Here is a 27,363-nt window from a genome sequence, read left to right as displayed (position 1 = left end):
CTGTGGCTGAGGGGTATAGCGGTTGTCCTCCAACCTGAAGGACGGCAGTTCGATCCCCAGTCTTCCCCATCTGCATGCCGAAGTGTCCTTGGGCAAGATGCCTAACCCTGAATTGCCCCTCATATAACGACAAAGTGCTGCTAATAGATGCACTGTATGAATGTGTGTGTGAATGGGTGAATGTAAAACTGTCCTGTAAAGAGCTTTGAGTGGTCATCAAGACTAGAAAAGTGCTCTATAAATACAAAACCATTTCCTATTTACAGCCATGGTCACATGTCCCTCCACATTGTCTCTTCGGTTACTGATCAGTAAGCACAGTGATTGATTTAAAACAAACATATTTAATCACGTGAACTGGTTAAGAACATACATATACATACTGTGCAATGAAAACATTTTAACCATAAAGACAGACTAAATTATTAGTATATATACAGTATATATATATATATATACACTATATGAAGCATAAATCAAATCGGTAGAAACAGGGAATATCAACACAAATCTTTCAGGTTATTCATGAGTTATATTTTCTAGAAACATAAAAATTGTTTAACTCTGATAAAGAAACAGGTTAAGGTGGATTTTAGATTCTCTATTTACAACAGTGAACTATTAATATGTATAATATGAATAGTTGCTGAGAAATATTAATAAATCTTTTGTTGCAAACGATGCAACTTCAATCTTTAACCACACAGAGCAGGTAAATTCATTCTCTCCTGTTTGACTACTCATATGCAGTTAGTTTACCCATTAGTCTAAATCTTTTACCACACTAGGAGCAACTAAATGCTTTCTCTCCTGTATGAATCTTCGTGTGTTCAGTTAGACTGCACTTTCGGCTAAATCTTTTATCACACTCAGTGCATCTAAATGGTTTCTCTCCTGTATGAATCTTCATGTGTCCAGTTAGACTGCCCCTTTGTCTAAATGTGTTACCACACTCAGAGCAAATAAATGGTTTCTCTCCTGAATGAATCGTCATGTGTTCAGTTAGATAAGACTTTCGGCTAAATCTTTTCCCACACTCAGAGCAACTAAATGGTTTCTCTCCTGTATGAATCCTCATGTGTGCAGTTAGATGGCTCCTTTGTCTAAATCTTTTACCACACTCAGAGCAAATAAATGCTTTCTCTCCTGTATGACTCATCATGTGTGCAGTTAGATGGCTCCTTTTTCTAAATGTTTTACTACACTCAGAGCAAATAAATGCTTTCTCTCCTGTATGAATCGTCATGTGTTCAGTTAGACTGCACTTTCTGCTAAATGTTGTACCACACTCAGAGCAACTAAATGCTTTTTCTCCTGTATGAATCCTCATATGTTTAGTTAGATTGCTGTTTCTGCTAAATGTTGTACCACACTCAGAGCAACTAAATGCTTTCTTACCAGTTTTACATTTCATATCACTTCGAGGCTGTTTGTTATTTTTTGTATTTAAACCAGACTGAGGTTCCCCAGTCTGCATCCGATCATCTTCACTGTCTACAGTCTTGTCCTCAGTACCTTGTTGTAAAGGTCCATCAGGACCTGAGATCCTGGCTGGTTCTTGTTCTCCACAATCCGCTCTGTTCTCCTCAGTCTGACTCTGATGAAGCTGTGACAACTGAGGTTTCTCTTCATCTTCTTCACTCTTCACAGTGACAGCAGTCAATGTGAACTTGATATCAGCCTGCTCAAGTTGTTGAAGCTGCTCCCCCTCCTGATTGGTCCACGGTTCCTCCTGTTCCTCTTTAATGTGGGGGGGCTCTGGGTCCTCCTGGTCCACAAGGGGGCTCCACTGCTGCTGCTCAGGGGGAACCTCTTCTTTAATCACCATCAGCTGCTGTACGTCTGCAGGACACACTGAAACACAAAGACACACGTTTATCATTTCAGAGTTTCCTGAAGTGTTTTTAAAAACTTGTGTTGTGTCGTTTAATGTCGACTTTTATTATTTTTGAATGATCACACTCAGGAAGCAGAGATGTTGAGATGGTTCATAGTTGGTCTTATGACGCAGCTCGTTAAGTTAGCTGGATTAAACCAAGTGTTTCCAGGATAAAAAGTTTTATATTTTGAGGCCAAATAAACAATTTACGACACGAGCAGAGCAAAGCGAGTGTCGTAAATTTGTCCTCAGTTAGTTAGTTGGTTAAGCTGCTTTCAGACATGACCTGTGGGTTCAAACCAGAGAATTGTCTCCAGAGTTTCTTCAGGGTTTGTGTTTCACACATTGTCGGCGTGTTCGTTTATCCTAAATATGAGTAGAGCCGATCCAATGGTTTGGTTCAATCAAGTATTTATTAAAGATGCAATGAAAGATTAATACATAGCTATGGACAATTATCACAGCCTATGCTAAATCAGTTAGCAATAGGTAGTCAATAATGGCCCCGAACAGAAGGGGTTTAATATAATTATAGAAGATTTAATGTGATTGGTTATTACATTTTCGGAGGGGTGTCACCGCAAATCACTTTGGATCTCCCTTATTGGACCAGCCGCAGTCCCACGCCTCTTGTCACCAAATCCAGGAAGTGACATAGAAGCAGCTCTCCGTCATGCTCCTATGCTACTCTGCCGGTTGCTAGACAACTCTATCCTGACAGTCTGATGTTGTGTCTCATAAACTAGCCTTGAGTAGAAAATGTTGTGTTTCTGCGCTCTCGGCTGTACCAACTAAATCATTACATTGTCACTCCTGCTCTCTTATCAAGACAGGTGTGAGACTGACCATCGTTGTGACGCACACCCATTTCTAGCTAGTTTCAAGATTGAACATTCTGAGAATCAAAAGATTATTGCTAATAATCTGTATGAAGGCCTTCATCTGGCTCAAACTGTTTAGTGAGTGCCAGTGATGTTGTAATTGGAGAAAAGATTATTGTGTTCCTGCTTTATCTAAACAATGTCAACAATGTCTATGCCCCAGATGGGACAGCTCCCTGAAGTCTGTCTGATGTTGAATGCATCTAAGGAAATTATGTTTTAATATCAAAAGTTAAGTAAGAAACATTCATGATTAGCACCAAGCAGCAATGGTTATTAAAATCATTTGTATGAAGGCATAATATCTAGCTAAAACTGTTCCTATCCCAACCTATCTTTATTTGTTAAGAGTTCAGTCGGACACAGAGAGAAACTGAAAATATTGAATCCTGACAACATGAAGAACACAGCAGCAGCTTTTCTGCACAGACTCGTTCACAACAGTAGTGTGGGAGTTTTTTATACGGAGACCAAACAACATGTTTCTCTGTAAACTCTGCAAATCCAAAATGATCACAGCAGCACAACCGTGAAGCACGAGCACTTGAAGCTGAAGCTTCCAGGGGAGATTTCTAAAGATGGCAGCTGGAGCGAGACAGAACCGCAAGTTTTACTTTTTGTCCTGAAACAAACGTAATTAATTACGACTATCAACACGTGGAATGGAATAGGAATAGACTGGAATACCTGGGATCATCTTAACTGCACAACTCCAGTGACTGAATCAATCCACGTTGTAAACCAGTTTTAGTATTTAAATAAAATCCAGATTCCCCAGTTCAGAAAAAGCACTGCTATGACATATATGGATTTAAGTCATCTTTGTGTCACAGCATTCGTTTGAAATCAAGCATCTCACAAAAAGGGTCTATTGTTATTAATATGACAAAACAGTGATGTAAAAATTATACTCATTTTAAAATATGCCAGTATAATAATTATTCACACATTAAGTGTCTGTTTTTCAGGATGAGACGAAGCAGTCTGGAGGACTTTTTACACAAAGGGAGCCAAAATGCATGAACACCCCAGATGTGTGCTGAGCTTTCTAACAGCAGCTTGCAGATGATTATCAAGGACATGTGACCCCTGGCTGCAGTGGAGGCTCAAAGCTCCTAATCCTTGTATCGACACATTACCTCCAGGGACTTACCAACTCTGTGCAGCCGGAGTTCGGGCTTCATCACGGCATCGAGCAGCCTCCTCTCGCGGTAGATCTCCCGCTCTGAACGCTCCATTCTGTCTTCATACACCGTCACGGTTTCCTCAAACACCGAGACAATCTCCTCCGCTGCCGCCGCTAGCCGCTCGGTTAGCATCGCTCTCAGCGCCGGGACTTGAGTCGTTTCTCCTCCTTTCTCCACCTGCAGCAGAAAGTCTTCAGCGGCTGCGCTGATCCGCTCATGTACCGACACCCGCAGCAGCTGCACGTCGCACATGTTGCTCCTCTTTGTGCACTTTGAGTCTCGGAGAGAACAGAGCGAGCAAGTGACTGTAAACAGAGACACCGAGCTCAGAGCCAACAGCGACACCTGCTGGACTGCAGGACGATGAGGGAAATAAATTACTTGTTTGAGTGCGAGTGTTTGACTGAGTTCAAATCAAATCAAATCAAAGTATATTGTCACATGTAAAAAAAGAGTTCAGCAAACATGACACCGAGTGTGTCATGTTTCTCAAGTGTTTTCTACTCATTCATGTTTATATCACCTGTTTCATTTTGTCTGTCGAGCATAAATTCATTTTCCTTGTTAGTCAGAAGTCCACAATAAGTTTATAATGAAGTCAGTGTTGTGATTGTCAACTTCAAAATGCGTCACATAACATTGGTGATTATATTATATTTGCACAAGGTGTAATCGGTCAATGGAGACCAAAAAAGGAGTTTGTATAAGGAGGAGGGGAGGGGGGGAGGAGGACAATATATGGACAACTCTAACCATCTATTCAATTCTGTTTTAATTGTAAAAGTCGACAACTTACAAGATAGAATCCCAACAGTTCCCATGATGAGAAAACACTGAGCCACAGTGGAGATAAAAATCCAGAACCAGACTCAGTGCTGGCAGCGATCAGCCTCAACTGGTTTGGATGAGTGGACAAAGTGTAAATGACCTAATTTCAAGTTGAATATGAATGTACCAACTAATTTCACAGTTCCACATCTTGCAAAATGGTCTTCTTATCAGCTTCACTCTTGTATTGGCATGCATATGTTATAACTTCATCAGTATGATGGTTGAGCTCATCTTGACGAGTTTCACATTGTGTATATGGTTTGTGTGACAGAGTTTTTCTTTTCCCTTCTGTATGTTGAGATTAGCACTCCGTGCTCGCGCATGAGGAAGGATGGGGGGAGGATGGTCCAGTCAGGAGTGCGAACGTGAGCGCCTTCATCTCCACAGAATGCTTCCCACGGGTCATCTACACGTGACACTGCCCATCAGAGGTATCACAGCTTTAATCTGACATTTTTTTGTTTTGTTTTTGTTCTGCAAAATTGTTTGAAATGTAAAAAGAAATATAGTGATGAACTTTATTCTCAGAATTATGAATAGAAGGTAAAGCATATATACCTCAGCCAAGGCTGAACAATCCAGCACAACTGTGTAGTTGTTGTAGTAGACATATTAAAGAAAAAAGGGAGTGGTCTGATCACCTAATGATTACAGAGTGAAATGAAAACCAATGAAACATAAATTTTACTCTTAACTACGTGTGTCTGCTAAAGAGAAATAAACTTAACACAGTATATTACAGCAACACAAAATATGTGTCTAGAAAGGCTACAGTTAAACTACAGTTGTGGAACAAATCATTTGAAGAAATTAGAAAATTTGAAGCTGTACTAAATTGTACACAAATATCAACTCACTAAATATGACGCCAGATTTTGTTTAAATCTGTTATGTTAAAGTAAGGATCTGCCCCTTGTCCTGATTTTGGCTAAATTGAATGAGTTCTTCTCATGCTGCGACCCCATCCCTCCTCCAAGTCTGCTGCAAATACATTTTTAGTTATGCTGCTAATAAACCAACCAACCATCAGACAGGTGTGAAAACTTTATTCTGTGAGCTCAGACTAGGACAATAACATTATCCAGAGTTTTTCCCGCATAGAGAGATTTCGTTCCGCCATCGCCTCCCGACAATCCGACCCAAAATCCTGTTGTCAATGTATTGTCCCTTTGTTTCCTCTCCATAGAAAGAAGAGAACACATCTAACTACACCAGTGAGTATCATTTCCTGGCAGACCTGTTCATGAAGTTTAATGATGCTGTGTTTTATTCCATTGTATTCTTTTTAGTTATACTTTTAATTTAAAAGGTGTATTTCCATTTATACAACTTTCTGATGTAAGAATGTTTTCTTTTTACAGTTGTCTGCCCTGAAAAAGTCGTGCCTCCGGAAGGTGAGGATGTATTAAAAGCAATAAATTATAGTTACAGTTTTTGTGTCGTTGAGTTGTGTCAGTCTAAATCTGCTTTCAGACATGCACAAAACTCTGGAGAAGCTCAGGACATTCTCCAGAGGGGCTGTATATGTGAACGCAAATGTCCTTCTGCCGTCCCCCCAGTAAAAAGTCAGCAGAGAGTCCAGAGGAGATCCGGCCCTTAGTTTTTTTGTAATCTTGTTTATAGCTAACACATTTACAGACAGGGGTGAAAACATAACGTCCGTGGTGAAGGGAACTATGTGACTGTTGTGGGGATGAGACGTGGTAGTAGACACCCTGCCTTACCAGTACATATCATAATTGTGACTTAAATCTGATTATTTATTATTTAAAATTGAGCTAAACCCATTTTTCTCCCATGTATTTCTTGTTAGATTATGTTGCAGGAATTAAGAAGACCACATCCCGCTCCCGGATCATTCCTGTCATTCTCATTTCCTCCGTTATTGTGCTTGTTGGTTTGATCTACTTCAGACCAAAGAGGTATGTAAAGTGTTCATAATAACACACATTGTTCTCCTGTGGCATGTTTTCAATGATATTTTCTTGGCAGGACCTGCTTTTACTCTCCTGTGAACATGAAGGATGTGGAAGCACAAGCACCAGTGGAACAGTAGAGGGACCTTCACCTGTTAACCAATCAGCCTTTTGATCCAATCAATCTGTCCATTTAATCTCTAAATCTGTTTCTACTGCTGAGAACTACATTTAAGCTTATAATGCTTCCTGTACAATATTTTAGTACAGATGTTTTTTATTATTACATTATCGCATTGTTACTGCTCCAATCGTCTTTAGATCTGGCCAATATCAGTGCTTAGTGCCTTTTTGTTGGAAATCATCTTTATTTTGTATGAAATGATGCAGCTCATTCTCTCTCACATCCATATTTTAGCTATTTACATAGTCATGGCAAGCTGATGCTTTGACATAGTTTCCAAGGCTTTTTAAAGACAAACTGTCCATGAATGTAATCAGTTAACATCATTTCTAAATTCGCATGTGTATGCTCAGCTTTTTTAATAGAGTGACCTCATAGGGGTTAAGGTAATCAGAAAATGCTTCTCAGGTTGATATTGGAAAATTGGTGTCCGTGTAAATGTAGTCTGTAATGATAATTGCTCAGCAGACAGCTGTGACGTATTGGTGAACAGGTGAAAAGTTCTTCACGCTGTACAAGCTGAATAGACTCTTTGCTGTGCCAGCGTGTGCACTTTGAGGACCAAACTAAGCCCAGTAGCAATGCTGTAGCTGCCCCAGGAGCCTGTTACATTCCTCCTCTGGGCAAAGTCAAGTGTTTGCCCCCTCATCCCCCCCTAAAAAAAAACAGATTCATTCAGCCAGGGTTTGTGATGTCACAAACCTAAGAAACCAATCCTGTGAACTTAAGGCATTGTAAGGTCATTTGGTTGAATTTTCTCATTAAGTAATTTTTGAATAGTTTTAGGTATAGCTTTCGGCGGAGTAATAATCTACTTGAGTCGGACTTAAACATGAACGGAAGCTGGGGAAGCTGGGAGAGTCTCAACACGAGGGAGGACCCCCCCACTGCCCTGTAGCACTGCAGTGACCCCTCTGAATGTTGTAAATTCATCCCTTGGATAATAGATTATCTTTATTAATTATAAGAACTAATTTCTATTATATGCCTTTATAAGATTTTATACATAGGAATATATTTATATTTATAATGTTGGATGATACACTAAATGTTGTTATATCATATGATGTTAACTACTTTTATATGCAGAATCAGATATTAATATATTTGTTTTGTTTATATGCTGAAATGTATATTTTATACTCTGTACTATTGTAGTGTATTGCATTCAGTTGTGAGGTTTGTGTGAACAATCATTGTTTGAGTCCTTCTTGTGCCCCTCTGAAGAAATTTGTATCTTATATTTATCTAAATCATGTCCCACTTTCTTCCTTTTCCTTTAAAAAACCTTGAGAATAAAATGGATCAATCAGGAGTTGCTTTTGTTTTGTATTGTTGTCAAATGTTACAGTAGGTTTCCATAGTAACAGGAGTGTAACTCACACCTGGTGATTTGTCTCAGAGAATGAAGGGGCAGGTAAAGTTGTGTGCTCATGTGTGGTGAGAAAACTGGTGAGGAAGTGAGGGGAATTCTTTCTCTTCTGCTCTCTCTCACCTACAGTACGTAATAGTAATTAAATAATGATTTACAGCTGCTGTAGATGGGATCACTGGTAAAACAGTTGATCATAGAATCTCATACTCGGGATGTGCCCTGTGATTGGTCAAAGTCTCCTGCCAAGTCTTACTAGTGGAGGTGCAGAAGTCTTGTTTTCTCTCAGATCCCTTGATTTACTTTATGCTGAAACATTATTGTGAAATTATTACTAAATAACACCAAACATATGTTGGCTACTTTGATTAAACAGTAATTTATAAAACCCAGTAAGTCACCTGTGAGTCACTGGGGTCATGACCTTAAGTTTATTAGGTGATATTGTGCGACAGCTTTCCGGTGACATAACTATGTTATCATTATATCATCTCTGGGCCTGGTTCCCTAACATATGCGCAGAAATGTTCTACTTCTACTCTTACAGTCTCCAGAAGCCAGAGTAGGAGCTGGTTCCACAGCAGAGGAGCCTGGTAGCTGAAGGTTCTACCTCCTGTTCTACTCTTAAAGACTCTAGAACCACAAGAGAACCTGTGCTTTGGGAGTGAAGTAATCTATTTTGACAATGTTGTTATAACTTATTTGATATATGAAGGTAAGACAGGAGTAATATGATCTCTCCTTCTGAAACACTCGTGCTGCAGCATTTTGGACCAACTGGAGGATTTTCACAGACTATCTGTGGCATCCTGATAATAAAGAATTACAGTAATCCTAGAGGGAAAAAATATAACAGTTTTTCATCATCCTTTGAGACAGGATGTTCCCAATGTTCATAATGTTGTGCAGGTGGAAGAAAGCTGTCCTAGAGACTTCAGAAAAATTATCTGAGCAAACTGGTTCCTCACAGTGGAGTAAGGGGCCAAACTCATACCAAGTTGACTATCTGGTCAGACAGTGTTTCTCTAAGATGTTTAGGGCCAATTACAATTACCTCATTCTGAATTTAGAAGTAAGATGGTGTGGGTCATTCAGCCTTGATGTACTTGAGAAATTCCTGAAGTTGAACTAAGTGATTACATTCATCAGGCTTCATAGATAAGTGGAGCTGGGTGTCTTCTGCATAACAAAAGAAGTGTAGGTGACAGGGCCGGGTCTAGACAGGCATGTATGAGGGGGCAGCCACAAATCTTGAGGGGGCATTGTGCTTTATTATATTATTATTATTATAAATTGGGATTTAGTTTGAGGGGGCACAACATTTATTTGAGGGGGCCAGGCCCCCTCTTGCCCCTGCCTAGACCCGGCCCTGGTAGGTGATGCTTTCTGATGATGTTGCCTAAAGGGAGCATATATAAGGTAAAGAGTATCGGTCCGAGGACAGAACCTTGTGGAAATCCATGACTAACTTGTCTGTGCATTGATGAGTCATTGTTAACATTAACTAAATCTATCTGATAAATATGATATAAAACAGCCTAATGTCGTTCCTTTAATCCCTACATGTTGTTCCAGTCTCTGTAACAGAATGTTATGATCTATGATGTCAAATGCTGCACTAACATCCAACAGGACGAGCATAGAGACAAGTCCATTATCTGATGCCATTAAAGGTCAATGGTAACTTTTAACAGTGCTGCTTCTGTGCTATGGTGATTCTATTTCCTGACTAAAAATCTTTCAACAAACCATAACTGTTTAGGTAATCACACAGCTGGTTAGCAACAGCTTTTTCTAGGATTACGAAAAAATAATATTGGATATAGGTCTATAATTACCTAATACTTCTGCAGCCAAGAGGTTGATCAAGTGTTCTTTTTAATACCTTTTAAGAAGTTTAATTAACGCTACCTTAAGAGCTTTCCTAAAAGCTAATCTGTTATTTACTTTCTTCCTTTTCAGAGGCGACAGCCTCAAGGTTGATTTTAATGAGGCTGCTGTACTATTAACAAAGTTACAACTAGAGATGGAGTGAAGCTTTGATAACTTTCCTGTATTGTACTGACACATGTAATAGTGTGTGTAATGTGTGTATACAATGTATAGAAAAAATGGCCAAACAGAAGGTTTCGGGGGAAATACTATAAAATTGTCAATGTCTATGTCAGAACAAGATAAAAAGTGTGATTAAAATAGTGAGTGGGTTTATTTACATTGAGTAAAACCAATTGAGTTTATGAATGAATTAAATACTGAACTGAGTCATTCTCCTCTCTCAATGCTGCTTCACTGTCTGTGTGCGAGCGAGTGGGGGCGGGGCCTGTGTGTGTGAGTGTAATGCTGCATTCCAGATGTCAGATATTCCAACTTGAATTTTCACAGTTCCAACTTCACATCAAAAGTAAACATACATGTCTGACCATGAGACGCTGATTTATTGGTCTCGGGATGAGACAATTCCACTGTGATCAGTGCAGCCTCCGTTCATACAGAAACAAAGAGGAGGGAGACAACGCCATTATACTTTTTGTTTGACTTTGATACTTGGAAACACATTTAATACATAAGAGAGAACACACACTGTCACTGAATCCAAAAGACGGGCCTCAGCTGCAGGATCTACGTCTCCATGAGGGACGCCATTGTTGTGTGATGTCAGAAAACTGGTGCTCGGTGAAGTCGGGGCAGATGACTCTTCCCTGAGAACACATGTCTGAACTCTGAATTTGAGTGGCGCCCATTACACTTTTTTCAAGTAGGAGTTTGGAAAATTACGACATACGAGTTGTCTGGAACGCAGCATCCACTCTGCTTTGCTCCCAGACTCAGAGGAGATGAGAGAATGACGTGCTGGGTGTTTCCAGCTGCAGCCACGAGGTTGCATCGCTTTAAATGTGGGACTACATTTTCTTCTTCCCTTTCATCAAGGATCGTCTGGTGTTTCCTATGCTAAAGGTGATAAGGTAGGAAGCATTGAAGCTCCTTTCCTTATCATTCAGATTTCCGACAGCTCTTATAATGGTGGCCACTAAAATACTTCAGGTTATTTCACTCTGAACCTTCCTGTGAAAAATGTATTTTTCTAACAAACGGGCGACTGTGGCTGAGGGGTATAGCGGTTGTCCTCCAACCTGAAGGACGGCAGTTCGATCCCCAGTCTTGCCCATCTGCATGCCGAAGTGTCCTTGGGCAAGATGCCTCACCCTGAATTGCCCCTCATATAACGACAAAGTGCTGCTAATAGATGCACTGTATGAATGTGTGTGTGTATGGGTAAATGTAAAACTGTCCTGTAAAGAGCTTTGAGTGGTCATCAAGACTAGAAAAGTGCTCTATAAATACAAAACCATTTCCTATTTACAGCCATGGTCACATGTCCCTCCACATTGTCTCTTCGGTTACTGATCAGTAAGCACAGTGATTGATTTAAAACAAACATATTTAATCATGTGAACTGGTTAAGAACATACATATACATACTGTGCAATGAAAACATTTTAACCATAAAGACCGACTAAATTATTAGTATATAGTATATATATTATATATATATATATATATATATATATATATATATATACTATATGAAGCATAAATGAAATCGGTGGAAACAGGGAATATCAACACAAATCTTTCAGGTTATTCATGAGTTATATTTTCTAGAAACATAAAAACAGGTTAAGGGGATTCTAGATTCTCTATTTACAACAGTGTACTTTTAATATGTATAATATGAATAGTTGCTGAGAAATATTAATAAATCTTTTGTTGCAAAGGATGCAACTTAAATCTTTAACCACACAGAGCAGGTAAATTCATTCTCTCCTGTTTGACTACTCATATGCAGTTAGTTTACCCATTAGTCTAAATCTTTTACCACACTAGGAGCAACTAAATGCTTTCTCTCCTGTATGAATCCTCATGTGTGCAGTTAGATGGCTCCTTTGTCTAAATCTTTTACCACACTAGGAGCAACTAAATGCTTTCTCTCCTGTATGAATCTTTGTGTGTTCAGTTAGACTGCAATTTCGGCTAAATCTTTTATCACACTCAGTGCATCTAAATGGTTTCTCTCCTGTATGAATCCTCATGTGTGCAGTTAGATGGCTCCTTTGTCTAAATCTTTTACCACACTCAGAGCAAATAAATGCTTTCTCTCCTGTATGACTCATCATATGTTCAGTTAGATTGCTTCTTTTTCTAAATGTTTTACTACACTCAGAGCAACTAAATGGTTTCTCCCATGTATGAATCGTCATGTGTTCAGTTAGACTGCACTTTCGGCTAAATCTTTTACCACACTCAGTGCATCTAAATGGTTTCTCCCCTGTATGAATCCTCATATGTACATTTAGATAGCCCTTGTGGCTAAATGTTGTACCACACTCAGAGCAACTAAATGCTTTCTCTCCTGTATGACTCATCATATGTTCAGTTAGATGGCTCCTTTTTCTAAATGTATTCCCACACTCAGAGCAACTAAATGCTTTCTCTCCTGTATGAATCGTCATGTGTTCAGTTAGACTGCACTTTCTGCTAAATGTTGTACCACACTCAGTGCATCTAAATGGTTTCTCTCCTGTATGACTCATCATATGTTCAGTTAGATGGCTCCTTTTTCTAAATGTATTCCCACACTCAGAGCAACTAAATGCTTTCTCTCCTGTATGAATCGTCATGTGTTCAGTTAGACTGCACTTTCTGCTAAATGTTGTACCACACTCAGAGCAACTAAATGGTTTCTCTCCTGAATGAATCCTCATATGTACAGATAGAGTGCCCTTTTGTCTAAATCTTTTACCACACTCGGAGCAACTAAATGCTTTCTTACCAGTTTTACATTTCATATCACTTAGAAGCTGTTTGTTATTTTTTGTATTTAAACCAGACTCAGGTTCCCTGGTCTGCATCCAATCACCTTCACTGTCTACAGTCTTGTCCTCAGTACCTTGTTGTAAATGTCCATCAGGACCTGAGATCCTGGCTGGTTCTTGTTCTCCACAATCCGCTCTGTTCTCCTCAGTCTGACTCTGATGAAGCTGTGACAACTGAGGTTTCTCTTCATCTTCTTCACTCTTCACAGTGACAGCAGTCAATGTGAACTTGATATCAGCCTGCTCAAGTTGTTGAAGCTGCTCCCCCTCCTGATTGGTCCACGGTTCCTCCTGTTCCTCTTTAATGTGGGGGGGCTCTGGGTCCTCCTGGTCCACAAGGGGGCTCCACTGCTGCTGCTCAGGGGGAACCTCTTCTTTATTCACCATCAGCTGCTGTACGTCTGCAGGACACACTGAAACACAAAGACACACGTTTATCATTTCAGAGTTTCCTGAAGTGTTTTTAAAAACTTGTGTTGTGTCGTTTAATGTCGACTTTTATTATTTTTGAATGATCACACTCAGGAAGCAGAGATGTTGAGATGGTTCATAGTGGGTTTTACGACGCAGCTCGTTAAGTTAGCTGGATTAAACCAAGTGTTTCCAGGATAAAAAAGTAATAAATAAACAACAAATAAACAATTTACGACACGAGCAGAGCAAAGCGAGTGGAGGTTAGTTAGTTGGTGAAGCTGTTTTCAGACATGACCTGTGGGTTCAAACCAGAGAATTGTCTCCAGAGTTTCTTCAGGGTTTGCGTATCACACATTGTCGGCGTGTTCTTTTATCCTAAATATGAGAAGAGCCGATCCAATGGTTTGGTTCAATCAAGTATTTATTAAAGATGCAATGAAAGATTAATACATAGCTATGGAAATGATCACAGCCTATGCTAAATCAGTTAGCAATAGGTAGTCAATAATGGCCCCGAACAGAAGGGGTTTGATATAATTATAGAAGATTTAATGTGATTGGTTATTACATTTTCGGAGGGGTGTCACCGCAAATCACTTTGGATCTCCCTTATTGGACCAGCCGCAGTCCCACACCTCTTGTCACCGAATCCAGGAAATGGCATAGAAGCAGCTTTCCGTCATGCTCCTACGCTACTCTGCCGGTTGCTAGACAACTCTATCCTGACAGTCTGATGTTGTGTCTCATAAACTAGCCTTGAGTAGAAAACGTTGTGTTTCTGCGCTCTCGGCTGTACCAACTAAATCATAACATTGTCACTCCTGCTCTCTTATCAAGACAGGTGTGAGACTGACTATCGTTGTGACGCACACCCATTTCTAGCTAGTTTCAAGATTGAACATTCTGAAGGCTCTTATATACTACTACGTGTCCGTTTCTCAGAGATGTCTCAGCGGGGGGAAAAGAGTCTTTTTGATTTTTACTTCTCAGTCAGTCTCCGTCGGCGCAACGGAAGACGAGCTCAGAGAAGCCTACCCCATTTGGGAAGAAGAAGTCCACGTGTCTCTGTTGACATGTTAGCTTGCCTCCCACACACTGAACCATGGCAACTAACAGAACTAAATAAAGTGACACCCAGCAGGTCAAGATGCTGATGTAATCGTTTCTTAGCGCAGCGGTTCCCCGGTCTTGTTTCCGAACTGTGTTGCTGATTCCACAGCTTGAATCTGCTTGAGGCTACATGTAGCTAGAAGCTACCCGGACCTAGCTCCCCCCAGCTTCCACACACAGTCAGCAGGGACTCCCGGCACTAACTACTACTATCCAGTGTTTGCTTCTAACCTGACGGTATTATAGAAACAGTGTCATGATAGAAGTGGAATTAAAGTCGTGACGGCGGGTTCTTGCACTGTTACCACCGCAGTTAGCATGGTGGCTAGCCTAGCCCGCTAGCCTAGCCTGCTAGCGCCGTTTTGAAAGCTCGTTATAACCGTATGTGACCGTGCACACATGTCGTCAGTGCTCTAACGAGCCACCGTCAGCCGGACAACTCCGCTGGCTTAACACACACGTCACATTAATCGTAGAATCATAGTTGTGTTCGTGTTTGTTGCTACATGTAAACAGGAAGTTTGAGGTCCGGAAATACGGAAATGACGTCATACGGAAATGATGTCGTTCGTGGACCAATCACAGCCAAGAGCGGTCCGTCAGGTCTCCAACATGAAGACGGATAGTTAGAAAAATCAGACGTGTACGAAAAGCTGTCCGAAGCCCTCGAAGAGGGCGTTTCACGACGGATAGGGCGGTCTTATCTGTCGTAATAGAAACAACGGAGAGGCATAAATTGGCCTTGAGAATCAAAAGATTATTGCTAATAATCTGTATGAAGGCCTTCATCTGGCTCAAACTGTTGAGTGAGTGCCAGTGATGTTGTAATTGGAGAAAAGATTATTGTGTTCCTGCTTGATCTAAATAATGTCAACAATGTCTATGCCCCAGATGGGACAGCTCCTTGAAGTCTGTCAGATGTCGAATGCATCTAAGGAAATTATGTTTTAATATCAAGAGTTAAGTAAGAAAGATTCATGATTAGCACCAAGCAGCAATGGTTATTAAAATCATTTGTATGAAGGCATAATATCTAGCTAAAACTGTTCCTATCCCAACCTATCTTTATTTGTTAAGAGTTCAGTCGGACACAGAGAGAAACTGAAAATATTGAATCCTGACAACATGAAGAACACAGCAGCAGCTTTTCTGCACAGACTCGTTCATAACAGCAGTGTGGGAGTTTTTTATACGGGGACCAAAAAGCATGTTTATCTGTAAACTCTGCAAATGAAATCCAAAATGATCACAGCAGCACAACCGTGAAGCACGAGCACTTGAAGCTGAAGCATCCAGGGGAGATTTCTAAAGATGGCAGCTGGAGCGAGACAGAACCGCAAGTTTTACTTTTTGTCCTGAAACAAGCGTAATTAATAACGACTATCAACACGTGGAATGGAATAGGAATAGACTGGAATACCTGGGATCATCGTAACTGCACAACTCCAGTGACTGAATCAATCCACGTTGTAAACCAGTTTTAGTATTTAAATAAAATCCAGATTCCCCAGTTCAGAAAAAGCACTGCTATGACATATATGGATTTAAGTCATCTTTGTATCACAGCATTCGTTTGAAATCAAGCATCTCACAAATAGGGTATATTGTTATTAATATGACAAAACAGTGATGTAGAAATTATACTCATTTTAAAATATGCCAGTATCATAATTATTCACACATTATGAGTCTGTTTTTCAGGATGAGACGAAGCAGTCTGGAGGACTTTTTACACAAAAGGAGCCAAAACGCATGAACACCCCAGATGTGTGCTGAGCTTTCTAACAGCAGCTTGCAGATGATTATCAAGGACATGTGACCCCTGGCTGCAGTGGAGGCTCAAAGCTCCTAATCCTTGTATCGACACATGTCATCAACTTAACCAACCAGACTTCGTGTTAAACGTATCAATCCCTTTAAGGAGCGTTAGTTGGATCAACTCGTGTTAGCAGAGCCGATGCTACCTAGCGTTAGCCTGTGAGCGGCTCCTCCAGGGACTTACCAACTCTGTGCAGCCGGAGTTCGGGCTTCATCACGGCATCGAGCAGCCTCCTCTCGCGGTAGATCTCCCGCTCTGAACGCTCCATTCTGTCTTCATACACCGCCACGGTTTCCTCAAACACCGAGACAATCTCCTCCGCTGCCGCCGCTAGCCGCTCGGTTAGCATCGCTCTCAGCGCCGGGAATTGAGTCGTTTCTCCTCCTTTCTCCACCTGCAGCAGAAAGTCTTCAGCGGCTGCGCTGATCCGCTCATGTACCGACACCCGATATAATATATATCGACATATATGGACAACTTTAACCATCTATTCAATTCTGTTTTATTTGTAAAAGTCGACAACTTACAATAGAGAGACTCAACAGTTCCCATGATGAGAAAACACTGAGCCACAGTGGAGATTAAAATCTAGAACCAGACTCAGTGCTGGCAGCGATCAGCCTCAACCGGTTTGGGTGAGTGGACAAAGTGTAAATGACCTAATTTCAAGTTGAATATGAATGTAAGGGCTTGCAGACACTTGGATGATTCCACACAAGCAGTATGGGGGCATGTTATGTGTTTTATAGTTCAGGGACAGCCACTAAAAACGCCCGGTCACCTCTATTATTTAGCCTCAATCTTGAAACAACCAGCAGCAGCAGTGACCTCGGTGCCTTATAAACCAACAGCAGTATCTTGAAGTCAATTCTTTGATGGACAGGAAGCCAGTGAAAGGACCTGAGAACTGGACTGATATGACCCACTGTCCCGCTGCTAGTGAAGACTCAGGCTGTTGTGTTTTCAATGAGCTGCAGCTGTCTGATCTTTTTCTTTTTACAGTCTATCGATTTGTTACAGTCTACCCAGCTCAGACCTGAGGGCACTTCATAATCAAATCGTGCCTCTGGTGATCGTCCTGTCTTTCCGTCCTCCAGATTGTCTTCTACAAGTTTGTGGGTCAGGGAGCGTCCCCTGTACTGTCACTCAGGGCGCTGATCAAACCACCTACAGCGTCCCAGATGAGGGGGCATCAGGCTGTAGCTATTCATGGACCAACACAAGTGACACAGGTGTAAGTGAAATAAACCAGATCATTCTTATTCTTATTCTTTTCATCTACCAACTAATTTCACAATTCCACATCTTGCAAAATGGTCTTCTTATCAGCTTCACTTTTGTAATGGAATGCATATGTTATAACTTCATCAGTATGATGGTTGAGCTCATCTTGATGAGTTTCACATTGTGTATATGGTTTGTGGGACAGACTTTTTCTTTTCCCTTCTGTATGTTGAGATTAGCACTCCGTGCTCGCGCATGAGGAAGGATGGGGGGAGGATGGTCCAGTCAGGAGTGCCAACGTGAGCACCTTCATCTCCACAGAATGCTTCCCACGGGTCATCTACACGTGACACTGCCCATCAGAGGTATCAGAGCTTTAATCTGACATTTTTTTGTTTTGTTTTTGTTCTGCAAAATTGTTTGAAATGTAAAAAGAAATATAGTGATGAACTTTATTCTCAGAATTATGAATAGAAGGTAAAGAATATACCTCTTCACTTAACCCTTTCCCTCAAGAAATGCTCCACCCTACCATTAGTGCTATTCACTTCTATCCTGTTATATGCAAATTAATTTGCATTTACTTTTCTCTTTTGGTTCCAACGGATATACTGTACGTACATTCAATTTCAATAAAAATGTATTTGTATAGTGCCAGATCATAATATACTCAAGGTCCTTTACATCATAGAGCAAACATTGGAGTGCTTTTACTTTGAAACGGGTTCGGGAAGGGTTGTAAATACATTTGTGTCATAAACAGATAAACATTGTGGTTCACAGCAGAATAAACAGAGACAAATATTTTTCACCTGGTTTTGAATGTTTATCTGATGAGTTTACGTCACAAACAAATGGTTGCAACAATTTCTGTAAGCCTTTTCAAAATAAAAGCACTCCGGCGTTTCTATTGATGGAATCCATATCCATTACCTTGTTTATACAGTTTTAGTTCTCATACAAGGCAATAATCATATTTGTGGCCAAATTAAAATCAAAGCCTATATGTAAAAACATTGTGTTGCAGTAGCAGCTCCTCTGCAGAACATGATGTGGAACTGAGAAGCTACATATTGTGGATTGTAAATATGAATTGATATTAATTTGAATAATGTTCATTGAATAGAAAAAGTTGCCCAACTGCCTTTCTCTGTGTATATTGATTTCTTGTACATTCAGCTTTTAACAGATATTGCAAAAAATAATAAATACGATCCTCCTTAGTATTTTTTTTGGGAAGATATCAGGGTGGCAGATATCGGCTTAGGTTTGGAATTAAAAAGTGATCATGGGTTCGAAGAGGTTGGAGACCACTGACATAGAGGGTCCAGACTTTGGAACAGTCTATGGTCAACACTCTGACTCTGGTCCTGCCTGCGACTCCTCCCTCGCAGCCCTGACGTCATGACGTCGCAGTGCGTCACGCTGCGTGCTCCGCCCAATGGTCAGTGGAGCTTCGTGTTTACTGGTGGTGGAGTCCAGCAGCTGCGATGGAGATGGACGCGTGGTACATGGACAGCTCGGCCGAGGACCAGAGGAGGCCGCACCGACTGGAGCCGAACCAGTCCGCCTCACTGGGAGCGCTGGAGCAGCTCGGGGTGTTCCACAGGAAGGTAACACACACAACCCCAACTTCACACTACTTCAACTTCCTGCACGATCAGCACAACACAACAGAACGTGCACCACATGCAGCTAAAGTCCGCGATGATGAGTTCACTGAGCTTCTGTAAACTGTAACTTCAGCTGCATAACCACCGTGACCCAGAAACAAAGGTTGTAACAAACATGTCTGAGTTCGTTGATCTGACGAGCATCGAGGCCTGTGGGCGAAACCGCATTGTTTGTACACATCACCATTAAAGTCTTGTTTGCACAGCACGTTTTCCTGCTGCTTTGCTCCAGGCTCACAAAGTGGACGAGTCACGTGTTTGTGGCTGAAGAATAATCTCCACATCTCAAGCTCTGCTGAGGAATCGTATGCATAGAGGTTGTTTGTGTTGTGATCCATGTGGAGCCCCCTAGTGTGATAACTGTAATCTATTTTTGTGTGCTGGATTTTGTCATACATTTTTTTAATTAATTTGATACCAATATGGACCCTTAAGTCTGAAATAAAGCTTAACTACCTATTATATGAGGCTGAATGCCAGCATTTGAGTTTGTTATAATGTGTAACATGAGATATAAAGGTGACTCGTGTTTTTTTCACCTTGCCACACATGAGTTTGTGTACTGACCATTATATTGTCCCTTCAGTTGAATGCTGATATCTACGAAACAGACCCAGAGCTGGAGCAGATCCGCAAAGACCAGGGCTACAGCTACATGGACATCATCACCATTCACAAGGACACTCTACCGGGCTATGAGGACAAGGTAACCTGAGGGGGCTACACTGCAAAAAAAACCTGCACATATTAAGTTAGTCATTGACTATGTTTTCATTTCTGAACCGATTTTCATTTGAGTATGAGAAGGGGTTGGGCAGGAGAGAACCTGTTGCATTTTGGAGCTGTTTCAGATAAACAGGTGGACACAGGGATTATTCATTCTCCGTTCTCTAACATGGCGAGATCGGGCCTTACCCTCGGTGGAAGTGTGGGCCCTCGGAGCAACCTTCTTGTTTAATTCTGAGAGGCCCTCACCTTTGTTTGAGAAGATGCTTCTGACATCGGAACGTTAATGAGGAACTGGAGATTGTATAACATACAGAACGTGAGAATCTGTAAAGATAAAGACTGCTCACACTTTACTATGTGTCTTATTCTTATTTAACTATGTGTCTTATTCACTGAGTTGTAAAACTTCACGCCATCATTCAGGCCTCTGTCTTTTATCTGACTCCCCTCAGCTGAAGATGTTCTTCGAGGAGCACCTGCACCAGGATGATGAGATCCGCTACATCCTGGACGGCCGGGCCTACTTTGACGTCAGGGACAAGGAGGACAGATGGATCCGAATTTCTATGAACAAAGGAGACTTGATCACTCTCCCGGCAGGAATCTACCACCGCTTCACCCTGGACGAGACCGTACGTCTGACAGCATCTGCTTGATTACACTAAACTAGACGCTCTGGTTCTTAGCTGATAAAAGAGGCCTTTATCTAATCGAGTAAGTGTTAACTAGAGTAAGTAATAAGGATTGTTTGTTTCCTCAGAACTACACTAAAGCCATGCGGCTGTTTGTGGGGGAGCCTGTGTGGAAGGCGCACAACCGTCCAGCTGATGACCTGGACATCCGTTCCAAGTACATGGCTTCTCTGCAGGGATCCTGAGAGAGGAAGATGCTGCACACGTTCTCATCATTGACAGACTGGAATCCATCAGGGTCTCTGATTGGGTTCTACCAGGGCAATGTAGCAGGTTTTACATCAGTATGTTAAAGGAGATTAAAACAGAATGATTAAGATGTTTATATCGAGGCAAATTAAACGAAATGAAGCTTACATTTAGACAGTCTCAGTGGAAATCTGAATAATTACTTAAAAGCTCTCAGATGCAAGCTTTTAATTTTTGTTTTATATTTGTGTACTTCAAAACACTATACTTAAGTAGCAAATACTTCAGACTTCACTACAGTTACTAACATACAATCTGAAGTACCCATAAATATATAAAGTAGTTCATATAATTACCACCCCTGCTGCTCTGACAGAACTCTTGTAGGATGAAGGAATAGATTTTCTGGAGATAGTTATTGTTATGATCAGGTGCATTATGGAGACTGTTAGGTGATCCGTACCAACACTAACAAGTTTTAATAACCTCCCCAAATCTTACCTAAATCGGTGAACTGTGTGGTGCTGGTGGATGAAGATATTTAAGTGAGAGTGAGAGAAATTAACAAAATAGATCTACAACCAGACAATCTCCAAATCATATTCTACTGGGAAAAAAGGTCTAAAAGTCTAAATTACAATGAATAGCAATATTTCACTTAGGAAGGGGCCGTTTGGCAAATTAACCCCTCTGTCATTGGTACGTTCTTCAAATATGTAGCTGGTGCTTTATATTATATAAGTATAAACTATGATTTATATATAAGTTTCGCTTTTGGGTAAAGCTTTGATTGCAGAGATCTAAAATGGGCTAATTAGCACTAGTGCACACTGACACTTAATATTGTTCTATCACAGAATTATGAGCATCAGTGTATATATTGTCCGATATAAAAACCTTTATTTCAGGTCGAGATACAGAAAAAAAAAGCTTGGGGTGAATGAGAAATGATGTAATCAGTTTGTCCAGCAGATGGCGCTCTGACTCCATTGTTTACAGCAGGGGTTTTCAACTGGTTTTGTCCCAGGGACCACCATTCTGACTAGAAAGTAATCCGTGGCCCACTGATGTGCCTACGTGCATCTCTGGGTCTATTCATTCTGTCGGGAGAACTGCTACTGGATAGACAAAATTCTTAGAGCTCTCCTAAGAAATTGTTTCTCAACCAGCGAACGTGGTAAAGTTGACTGTTATTGCAATCAATTGTTTTGGCTATTATGACAATTTATTTTTCTCATTACAAAGTATTTGTTTTTCGCTCTTTTGTTTTATTTAATATTTTCACTATTAATTCTGCCCTTTTGCTCGTCTTTTTGGGAAAATAAAAATTCCCATCATACAAACAACATCTCCAAGACCTCCTGAGTTTTTCTACCTAGAGTCCATGGCACTTTGTGCATATAGTTAGTTTCCTTAAGATCCTGTTGTTTAGTTTGGGTCATATATTGTTATATAATTTGAGTTGAGTGGCATTGACTAACATTGTGGAAACTCTTTCCTCTATTATCTATTCCCTGCCAAAATAAAGAGCATGTGCATGAGCTTGTGTATCATAACTAGGTATAACTTATAATTGGCATTTGAATACATGTGTAACAGCAGTCCTAAATTTGGGCTCTGACAATTTTTAAATGGACTTTATCTAAACCTATGGGCACCCAACCACCAACGTTGTGGTTAGTGGACGATCCTGTCTACCTCCACTACTCGTTTCCTCCTGTAGTATCTAAATGGTTCCTAGGACTGCCATGTATTAGTTATATAAAAATGTGTATATATATATAAATAATGGGGTCTATCGTTATGATTAATATAACGCGGTCATGACGTAGAAATTAGAGAATCAAGTATTCAAGCGTTGATCAGATAACAAGCACTTTTATACTTAGACATTTGAAAACACACACACAAAATGAATACGGGCTTTCTGTATATGTAACAATGCCTTTTTTAATATACATAAATATGATAAACACAAATCGTAAACAATGATAACTAAAAATCAACCGGAAAACAAATCAATAAAAGATTTAACAAGACATTTTTATACAATAATTTAAACAAATCGCTCTACTCCATTTACACTCTTGTATTTCTAATATCTTACATGATGATATAGTAAAGAAAACAGGGCACAATGAAATCTGAAGGACGTGTTCCATCTTCACTGTTAATAAACCTGGTAAAAAAAAACATGCACCTCAAACTGAGTGGTTAGTTAGTCCAGTATTACAGGTGTGTGCCGATGAACTGAGGAAGCTAAACTTAAAGCACACTAAAGCTTAGGATAATGCCCACGCCAAGTGCCGGACCATTTCTTCTCAGGGACCGCCTTGTCCCATGACCTGTAAGGTAGGAGTCACTCGATGGATGTCATTAGCCAGCTTTTCGTAGCCTTTCTAACCGATCCACTTTTAGTATAAGAAATAAAGAAAGACTTCATACCAGAGTCCAAAATGTGAAAGTCAACAGCAAAGGGTGTAAATGTGGCAACGCTTGTTAATAAACGTGCTATGCATCTTCATTCTTTCAATTCTATCAGATAAAGCAGTACTGATGTGACTGTATCAGTGCAGAGGTTTCATATATGAAGGGGCTCATTAGTGACGCATTAAGACTTGTAGCAAGACGACCCTGCACAAAAATATATTCTCATCAAGAATAATCATGGGGACATAAATTCTGATTAAGAAGATTTTAAAAACGTTTCTCTATTACAGGTCTATTACCCAAGAATCTTCCCTCAAATTCTGTCATGTTTTTGTAATGAAGTGAGTGAATGACCACCTCTGTCTGATAATTGATAACCGGTTATGAAAAGGACAAGTGGAATGTAGTGGAAAGTCCGAAAAGAGTCATTTTTAAATTAAATGTGAATTCTTGCTGTGATACATCGAGTGTGACATAAAAATGTATAAAACATTGTCGAACCCACAGCCAGCATGGTCTCAAAGATAATATTAAGACAATGGCTTGAACAGCCTTGCCATAAGCACTCAAGCAGATTCGGTAGTGATGATAGCCTTGTTAACTGCGACCCCTGCTGGTCATATGACTCACCCTGCAGGTCCTAGCGATCCCTCAGTCGTCCCATGTCTTGCATTGACGTCACTGAGTCTCTTAAGATCACTGGGCCCGGTCAAGTAATAGTCTACAAAACAAACCCCTTTAAAACTGCAACGTTCCACACGTTTGCTTCAGTACGGATTAAACAAGCAACTTCGAACTGGGGATATGATGAGTTTCGCCGGTAGATGGATTCTATTCTGGGGGGTTTCCAGTAGCAGTAGTGTGTGGGTGTGTGTCCTCCCCCAGTCCCACCTCTTGCCTCTTCAGACCAGTTTGAGGCACTGTGTGTTGAAGCTGTCGCCCTCTCGACAGGCCACGGCCTCCAGCAGAGCCTGCTTCTTCTGGGTGCTGCGGGACGACTCCAGCTCGTACATGGTGGTCAGGTTGAAGAGGACACTCTCGTGGAGGTAGAGCGCCGGGTCCTGCTGCACCAGACCCTCCAGCTGGCCCAGGGACTCCTTCAAGTGGCCCAGGTACAGCAGGCACACTGCCGCGTTGTTGTTGGCCTTGAGGACGGAGGAAGATCAGATATGAACTTCTCACTAATGGTTTCATTATTGTTGGTTATTACAGTTAATGTTTTGGCACTTCAAACAATCAAATCACACCTGGACCCGTTCAGACCTGGTATTAACATCCGTCCTGAAAGATCCAATCACAAGTGGACAGCTTCAAGTTCGTCCGTTCACACGTGCTCTTTAAAATGAGTCCTGAATGCGTCTCCTGTGACCACTTGTGATCGCATCTCACTTCCACGCTCTATATGCAAATAATCTCGTACGCCATTTGTGTTCGTAAAAAGCAAATGATGTTGTTTTAGCACCGTTGAAGTTTAGAGATGTGTCTGATGACAATGTTTGTGTGTGTGTCGGGCCGGGCGAGATAGAAAGGGAGTGAGCAGAGTCAGGAGGAGCTGAGTGAACCGATGCTGTGTGTAGATTTGCTATGAAAAAAAAATGCTAACTTTTTAATGTTGTAAAGTGTCTTTGAGTATCATGAAAAGCGCCCTATAAATAAAATGTATTATTATTATTGTGTTTTTAGATCAACTGTTTCTCAAGGGCTTCATATGATACTACATGCTATTGATTAAAGGTTGAAATTTACAGTTAAATGTATAACAACATCAAGGTTCAGGAGGTGTTCAGACTTTGCACAATTTATTGAGTTGATTTACTTTTAATTTAGTAAGAATCTACTGAATAACCAAAAAAATATTATTTTTGGAAACAAGAAGAGTGAAATCTGTTATGTACAAATATATTTAGACCCTTAATTCAGTGTTTTATAGAAACCATGTTGGCAGTAATAACAGCTTCCATTCTTCTTGAGTTGGTCTAAGCAGCTAGCCTGGGTGCCAGACGAACTTAGCCCCGCCCACAACATTTGTTGTTCGGGAAGTTTGGTCTGGAGTCGCTCCGTTGGGGAGAAACTATGGCCGATCAGGAGCTGATCGGACCAATCAAATCGTCAGGGCGGGCTTTATACGATGATTGACAGATGATCTACAGTGACGTAATCAACCACGTCACCAGAGAGCGCTGCCTGCAGAGCTGAGATGTGTCAATGCTGCCATCGAGTCTGTTCCAGCAGACATCGACAGCGCATTCATTTTGAAAGAGGAACAGAGGAACGTGATCAAGGCATTTGTAGATCGAAAAGATGTTTTTGCCGTCCTCCTACGTGATTCATAAAAAGTTTAATTTATAAGCTGGCCCCGATGCTGCGGCCACACAAGCAGTCATATAAATAAAAAGAGAGTTGGGGGGGGGGGTCTCCAGCTGCTTCCTGGGGGCTTTGCCTCCGGTGGATATACGAGCGGCATTAGCAGCATTTCCATTGATTTATTTAGAGAGTAAATAAACTTGTGAAACAGACAACTCACAACAACTATGCGTCGCTTGACATACGTCAAATACTACGTTGCTCTGATTGGTTGTAGGTCTATCCAATTGAGCGAAGAGGCATTTCGTTTCCTGGTTCTGTTGAAACACGCCCCATAATCACAGCCCAATGGAGCGGTCTCAGACTCATATTCTGACTAGAATAATGAGTATGACAACGTCAGGCTACTAAGCAGCTGCTCCACTAAACATTTGAACAATGTGTAATTGTTTGCATTAATATGATAAACATGCTTTTCAGACTAATCATGAAGAGATTCAACTAATAAAATACAAAAGCAATCATTCCAGTGGTTGTGTAGTTTGTGTTCCTCTCGCATGTTGCAGAGTGGTGATTGCGATGTGCTCGTACTTACCACAGGGTTTTTAGGGTCAATTTTTAGGACTTCAGTGAAGGATGCATGAGCTTCACCATAATTGTTCTGACTGAGGTGGACAAAGGCCCTGGAAAATAAAAGAAAGGAAAGATTCAGCCTTTTTTCAAAATTGAGCAGTTTGGAAAGTCATCTGAGCAGATACATGGAGGCAGCCATTTTAAACTTGGTAAATAAGAATCAGGGTGTATCGTTCCTCCTCCTTGATGCTGGCTTGACCCATAAATTGTTGCAGCTTTACATTATTATATATACTATATAGCTGTTTCTGCTCTGAGGAGTGAGGATTATGGTGTGAGAAGGCATCTCTGTGGAGCCAAGGGGAAGGGTATGAGGGGGAAGTTAATCTGTAACAGATTGTAAACAGTTGGCGGTTCAAGAGCATTATTTGGATGTGTGTCAAAGAAAATAAAGTATCTAATAGATGTCAAGAACAAGTGTGAGAAAACCAAGGTCGTCATGTTTTTTAACAGTCAATATTTTCCATTAAGTGTGATTGTATGATTATTGGGATGGGTTTACAGGTCACCCCCGCCTTAGCAATCGCACTAGATAAAAACAATAACTAAAACAACACATAACGTGACGTATTCTGAGAAGAGAGCATCAACACACGCAGCTGTGAGGAAGATAGCTTCTGTCACTTGAGCTCTGCCTCATAACTCCGCCTCTCCTCAGGCCAGAGCTGCAGAGGTGTGACATCCTGTGCTAAATCACATGCCAGGAGGAAGCACAGAGTCTGTGGAGCAAAGATGATTCTGAACAGCATAAAGTAGACACTCGCCCGCTGTACAGAGGTGCTAAACGTACGGCCGACGTACCTGTTCATCAGCATGCATGTGATGTGGCTGGACTGGCTCCCTTTCATCTGGCAGGCTCTCTCCACATCCTGGAAGTACCCCTCTGCTGTTTTTACATCTCCGATCTAGCCAACAACAAAGCAGCAGCGACACATTAACCACTCGACTGTGTGCGTATATGAAGGTGTGGAGAGTGGTACAAGTTCAACCCCCTCCCCCCACACACAGTGTTGAGTTCCTAA

General features: G+C 40.9%; 3 protein-coding genes and 1 pseudogene across 3 annotated transcripts in view; 1 reads left to right on the top strand and 3 right to left on the bottom strand.

Annotated features, from left to right (window-relative positions):
* Window positions 1-736: 736 nt before the first annotated feature.
* LOC133015704 (zinc finger protein 260-like) lies at window positions 737-4,431 on the bottom strand (annotated as a pseudogene).
* Window positions 4,432-12,215: 7,784 nt separating this feature from the next.
* Window positions 12,216-13,097, bottom strand: LOC133016138 (gastrula zinc finger protein XlCGF57.1-like). Its single transcript, XM_061083467.1, has one exon. It carries the CDS (start codon window positions 13,095-13,097, stop codon window positions 12,216-12,218), a length of 882 nt encoding a protein of 293 aa, XP_060939450.1.
* Window positions 13,098-19,124: 6,027 nt separating this feature from the next.
* Window positions 19,125-22,515, top strand: adi1 (acireductone dioxygenase 1). Its single transcript, XM_061083471.1, has 4 exons — window positions 19,125-19,304; window positions 19,951-20,070; window positions 20,546-20,725; window positions 20,854-22,515. Exons 1-4 carry the CDS (start codon window positions 19,182-19,184, stop codon window positions 20,968-20,970), a joined length of 540 nt encoding a protein of 179 aa, XP_060939454.1. The 5' UTR covers window positions 19,125-19,181; the 3' UTR covers window positions 20,971-22,515.
* A 383-nt stretch (window positions 22,516-22,898) lies between these two features.
* Window positions 22,899-27,363, bottom strand: part of trappc12 (trafficking protein particle complex subunit 12) — a 31,699-nt gene continuing 27,234 nt past the window's right edge. The window contains exons 10-12 of the mRNA XM_061083461.1: window positions 27,143-27,246; window positions 26,304-26,391; window positions 22,899-24,549 (exon numbers count right to left, since the gene is read on the bottom strand). Of these exons, the coding sequence (XP_060939444.1) occupies window positions 24,307-24,549; window positions 26,304-26,391; window positions 27,143-27,246 (435 nt within the window). The 3' untranslated portion in view covers window positions 22,899-24,306. The remainder of the gene's footprint in view (window positions 24,550-26,303; window positions 26,392-27,142; window positions 27,247-27,363) is intronic.

Source organism: Limanda limanda, chromosome 12, assembly GCF_963576545.1.
Source record: "Limanda limanda chromosome 12, fLimLim1.1, whole genome shotgun sequence".
Classification (NCBI taxonomy): domain Eukaryota; kingdom Metazoa; phylum Chordata; class Actinopteri; order Pleuronectiformes; family Pleuronectidae; genus Limanda; species Limanda limanda.
The sequence above is the reverse complement of the archived record's forward strand: the minus strand, read 5'-3'. Positions and strand labels throughout refer to the sequence as shown.